This window comes from Monoraphidium neglectum (genome assembly GCF_000611645.1).
Source record: "Monoraphidium neglectum strain SAG 48.87 unplaced genomic scaffold scaffold00617, whole genome shotgun sequence".
In the NCBI taxonomy this organism is placed as follows: Eukaryota; Viridiplantae; Chlorophyta; class Chlorophyceae; order Sphaeropleales; family Selenastraceae; genus Monoraphidium; species Monoraphidium neglectum.
In genome coordinates this window covers 6,449-11,815 of record NW_014013011.1, presented here as the reverse complement: position 1 = coordinate 11,815, position 5,367 = coordinate 6,449, and the positions used below count along the sequence as shown (strand labels likewise).

The following is a 5,367-nucleotide window of genomic DNA, read 5'->3' as shown; positions in this document are numbered from 1 at the left end:
GCCTCTGCGACCGCCACGCGAACACTGTCCCCGGCCTTGGCCAGGCGCCACAGCGCGTCCGCCGCGGCCGCGGCTGCGGGCAGGCTCTGCTCGTCAAAGCGAGCCCACCGCGGCACGAGGAGGGCCACCAGGTGCGGCAGCGCGCCGGCCTCGACGATCGCCAGCCGCAGTTCATCGCAGTGCGCCAGCGCGCCCAACGCCGCAGCGGCTGCGGCGTCTGCAGCGACAGGCTTGTTCGGCGTCTCGAGCAGCGCGATGAGTAGCGGGACCGCATCTGCGCCGTCGCTGCTGAGCTGCCGGCGCAGTCCAACGCCGGCGCCTTCCGCGGACAGCAGCGCGGCGAGCGCTGCCGCTGCCCAGCGCACCGATGCGACGGCCTTGTCTGACACGTAATGCTTCTGGACGACAGCCGCAACGCCCTCCTTCAGCGCCCGCAGCAGCAGCGTGCCTAGGTACGCCTGATCCTTGCCAGTCATGGGGACCCCCAGCGTTGCATGCGCCAGCACCCCGCGCGCCGCGTGAGCCTTGAGAGTGAGCGATGACCCTTTCTTCTCAAGCGCGTGCGCCAGCACGCTGAGCACTGGGTATTGGACCAGGGCGCAGACAATTCCGTGATAAGGTGCGAAATACTGCGAGGTGTCCGTCGCGGGCTCGGACGCATCCCACGAGGCAAGCTCGGCCAGTGCCCCCACGGCCACCTCCTCCAGCTCCGGAGGCGCGCCCGCACCCGGCTCGAGCAGGGTGGTGAGTACCCTGGGCACGCCGGCGCCGGGCGCGCTCTGTCGCATCTTGTTGCCGGTGCGCATTATGTCGGCAAGTATCATCACGGCCGAGACTTTTGCGTTGGCCGACAGCCCGGCCCTCAGCCGATGTACCAGGTGCCACATGGCATCTGAATCTGCCACCTCTCTGCGGTATTCGTCTTTGGTATTCACCCGAAACCCGAGGTCCAAGATTGCCGCCTCCGCCTCATCAGCTGAGCCGCTCCGCAGCTGAGCAATCAGCTGCTGTATCAGCTGTGTTTTGCCGCTCGCCGCCCCCTCGGCCGCCGCCAGCGGGCCGTCCGGTGCGGCGCGCGCAACAACTGTTGGCGTGGCGCCTGACAATTGTTTGGCCTCCGCCGCTCTCCCCTTTGTTGCTGCTGCTGCTGCTGCTGCTGCTGCTGCTGCTGCTGCTGCTGCATGCCGACGGGGCCGATCCTGCAGCTTGGAAAGTTCGCGCCATCTGTCGAGTCTGGGTGCTGTTGCAGCAGCGGCTGGCGCCCCTAGAGTCCTCATTGCGCGCGCAGTGCTTGCCGTCAGTTGTAGGTGCAGCATGTTTAGCAAGAGACCACAAATCAAGGTTTGATGCCATGCTCACGCTTCGCCCAAGTTTGAGGCAGACCAAGTGACGACAAAGCCGTGAGGAGCACGGCCAACGAAAACAGCCACCTCCCTTGCTCTACGCAGCTGAACCAATCAGATCAAGTCGATTGCTGGCACAAGTGATTTGAACAAGGCTTTGTAAGCGAGGCATCACGAGGGGCGGGCCCCTTGGCAGTGTTGGTCATGTGGTTGGCCACCTCCATGGCAGGGCGCAAAGGGCAGGCTTTTCCGGCAGCGGGACTCGTGGTGCGTGCGCGGGGTGTTTTGTAGGCCATAACAAGGCACAGCTCGAGCAGGCCAAGGCCATACATATCCAGGCAAAGCGGGCAGACAGGCGTGCTGGACGCACCCGCTGGGGTCCAGCAGGGGGGGTTGTCAAGGGGGCTGACGAACCCACCCTGCCACGGGTGGGTTCCCTCAACAACATCCCAGCATGGCTCAATAGCATGCATGCAAGCACAAAGCCTGGCGGGCCACCCCACCACGTGCCTTACTGTGCCACCGTGGCCTGGTAACCAGGCGCTGTCAGCGCAGCATCAAAAGCAGTGCAAACGGCACTCACGACTGTTACAGTGCTCAAAGGCCCGGTGACCGTGTACTGCACATATTACATTACATTACATTACATTACATTACATTACATTACATCACATCACGCTTTTCCAGCAGCGAGGGGAAAAACCCTGGCTCCCCAAAGGGGTAACGCCCCTAACCGTAAAGGCCAGAGGAGAAAGCGGGTGCAGCCAAGTCGGGAATTAGTAAGAGGGCGCACGCCTCCTTGGCAGGAGAGATAAGCAAGCCTTCGTCCAAGCGGGGCGGTCAGAGCAGCGGTCGTCTAGGTGAATGGGGACATCGATCCCTATGGCAGCACAGTCTCGCCTCGCTATGTCAAACCATGACACGCGTGGCCGTCCCACAGGGCGCGGGCCGGGGGCGGCGCTCCAAAGCGCCAATTTGGGCAGACGAGTGTGGGTCATGCGCATCGTGTGACCCAGTTGGCGCAGCCTGTTAACAGACAGGTAGCTACCAATGGGGTGCTCTGCGCAACGATCATAGATATATGCGCTGCTGTGATGGTCGCTGCGGCGCACACCCAGCATCTGCCGTAGGCAGTCAAATGATAATGTTTTCTGGCTGCTTGTGTCACCGTACATCTGGTTGCTTTCCAGATATACATTATGACCAGTGAATGACTGGGACTGCTCACGCGCCAAGGGGCAGTCCCAATTTGGCACGTTCTCTGTGTTTAGGTGTTCCCGCAGACCTCCAGCTTGCAGCTTTGCTTCCTAATCTTTGCCCGCCAAGTAGGGGGGAAGAGCTGCTGGGAGCCCTCAAGAACCAGTAAGAAATCACTGTTGTTGCAGTGCTAGCCTTCAGTAGGTGCTGCCACCCTCGCCCGTATGTGGCACTCAGACCCATAGCAGCACCGCCTGACTCGAGTACCGTTCAATAAGAACAGATGGCCAGGATCGTTATCCTCAAATAACAGCATTTGGCGTCTCATAACACCAACGAACCTCATATCAGACCACCAGGTGTACATGTCGAACTACCAACAGCTGTTGTGGCTAACAACCCTCATCGAACATCAAGCATCAAATCTTGCCGCTGCTGCCGTGCTGGCCGCTAGCAGCCAGCGCGTTCAGCGCTCCCTCGGCCGCGTCCCTCGCCACCTCGTCGGCCGCGCCGCTTGCAATGATCCTCTTCAGCACCGCCCCCGCTCCCGCAGCCGCCGCCGCCTGTGCGCGCCCGCGCGCGGCTGGCCCATCCCCAGTGATGAGTCCTTCAAGTGCACACACCGCAGCGCCGCTGCCGCCCCGAGCCAGATCCAGCAGCCGGGACAGCGGCCTGCAGGCCATGATCGCCGAGCACGCCTCATCCCCAGACCGCGCAAGGTTGTCGATTGCCCATGCAGCATCATCGCCGCCCTCCGCGCCGCCGTCCGACAGCCGCGCGACCAGCGCCGGCGCGGTGCCCGCCGCGAGCAGCGGCGCGTCGAGCGCTTCGCAGCAATCCGTCAGCCACTCCACCGCGCGCATCGCGCAACGCGCGCCTGCTGCGCCGCTGGCGCCAGCGAGGCGCGCGACGAGCGGTGGCAGCTCCGCAATCACCGCGCCCCGCAGCGGCCCCTCGCCGCCGGCCGCGGCGTCGCCGATAAGCGACGCTGCTGCGGCCTGCGGGCCGTCGTCGCCGCCGCCGCGGGCCTTCGTCGTCACTGAGATCACTTTCAGCGCTGCGGCGACGACGCCTGCATCAGCGAGCGCCTGGTGAATCTGCCTGCATTTCATGAGCTCCCTCAACGCCTGCAGAACAAGAATCAAGTGCCTGCCCGAGGCTGGGGACTCGACGCCGCTCAGCCGCTCGACCAGCTCCGCGAGCGGCTGCAGGGCGCCCGCCTCTGCAATTGCCATGCGAACCGCGTCCCCAGCCTCTGCCAGGTGCCCCAGCGTGCCTGCAGCGGCCGCCGCGGCGGACAGGCTCTCCTTATCAAAGTTGGCACGCTGCAGCACGAGCAGCGACACCAGATGCGGCAGCGCGCCGGCCTGAATGATCGCCGGCCGCAGGTCGTCGCAGCGCGCGAATGCGCCCAGCGCGGCGGCGGCTGCCGCGGCGGCGGGCTTTGGCGGGGCCTCGAGCAGCGCGACGAGCAGCGGGACCGTATCTATGCCACCGCTGCCGGCGAGCCGCCGCCGAAGCGCGTCGTTGGCGTCCGGCGCCGACAGCAGCGCCGCGAGCCCCGCCGCCGCCCAGCGCGCCGCCTCGACGCCCTTCTTGGGCGCGCGGCCGCGCTCCTCGGCGGCCGCGACGCCCTCGTTGAGCACGCCTAGCAGCAGCGCGCCTAGGCGCGCCGCCGCCTCGCCGGGCGCGACAATGCCCAGCGCTGCTGCGCTCGCCACACCCCGCGCCGCGTGCGTTTGGAGGCTGATAGATGACCCCTTCCTTTCGAGCACGCCCACCAGGGCGCCGAGCCCTTGAGCCCTGATCAGGGCTTTGCCCATCGCAGCGGCGCGCTGCGCCTCGCGCCTGGCATCATCGGCACTGGCCGCCGCCGCCACCTCGGACATGTCCCATGCGGCAACCTCTGCCAGCGCCTCAGCCGCCGCCGCCTCGACCGCCTTGGACGCGCCCGCCGCCGGCGCTAGCAGCGCGGCGAGCGCCGCGGGCGCGCCGGCGGCGGCCGCAGCCTCCCGCAGATCGTTGCCAGCACAAACAATGCCGTCAATCGCCCTTGCGGCCTCAAATCTCTGGCTGTCTGGCTGGCCTTGGCCCAGCAGGTCAACCAGCAGCTTCAGGGCGCCCAAGTTTGCCGCCGCCCTGCACCGTTCGTCGCTCGACTTCACACAACTCACAAGCTCCTTGGCCGCCGCTCCTGCCTCGGCGGCCGAGCCGCTCGCCAGCTGGTCGATCAGCTGTTGCAGCGGCCGCACGTCGCCGCTGGCCGCAGCCTTGGCTGCCGCCAGCGCGCCGTCCGGCGTGGCGCGCTCGCTCGCCGCAGGGGCCGAACGGCGGCGCGCTGTCTTGGGGGCGGTGCCTGCCGGCTCTTTAGCTTCCGCCGCTTTGCCTTTGGCAGCCGCTGCCACCGTACTCAGACCCCGCCGATCCTGTAGTTTGGAAAGCCCTCGCTGAATGTTGAGCCTAGCTGCTGTCACGGCGTGCTGCTGCGCAGCGCGAGCGGCTGGCGCCTGGAGAGTCCGAGGCGGGCTCATTGCAGGCGCAGTGCTTGTGAGTCGTAGTTGCAGCATAGTTTACGCTCTCTAGACAAGACCACGTAGGTAGTATTGCTGGACCAGATCCAATCCCTGCTCACGCTTTGTTCAAAGTCGAGGCAGACCAAGCGAGATTCGGGCTCTTCGTATGTTGAGGCTGTCCGGGAGGCTATGCGCGAAGCTAAAGCTTGATTCACGATCAATTATCAAGCTCTCGGCTTCTTGTAATCAAGCAGACTTTGCTGTGGTGACGACACTTTGACCGCCTGGTGAGTCGCCGGCCGCTGCAGGACACC

At 65.4% G+C, this 5,367-nt stretch overlaps 2 protein-coding genes across 2 annotated transcripts in view; both read right to left on the bottom strand.

Moving 5' to 3' along the window:
* MNEG_4444 (hypothetical protein) overlaps positions 1-824 on the bottom strand; it is a gene marked incomplete at both ends in the record, with an annotated part of 2,391 nt that extends 1,567 nt beyond the window's left edge. The window contains one exon of the mRNA XM_014047079.1: positions 24-824. Within this exon, the coding sequence (XP_013902533.1) occupies positions 24-824 (801 nt within the window). The remainder of the gene's footprint in view (positions 1-23) is intronic.
* A 2,135-nt stretch (positions 825-2,959) lies between these two features.
* Positions 2,960-5,071, bottom strand: MNEG_4443 (hypothetical protein; the record flags this gene model as incomplete). Its single annotated transcript, XM_014047078.1, has 1 exon — positions 2,960-5,071. One exon carries the CDS (start codon positions 5,069-5,071, stop codon positions 2,960-2,962), a length of 2,112 nt encoding a protein of 703 aa, XP_013902532.1.
* Between the last annotated feature and the right edge of the window lie 296 nt (positions 5,072-5,367).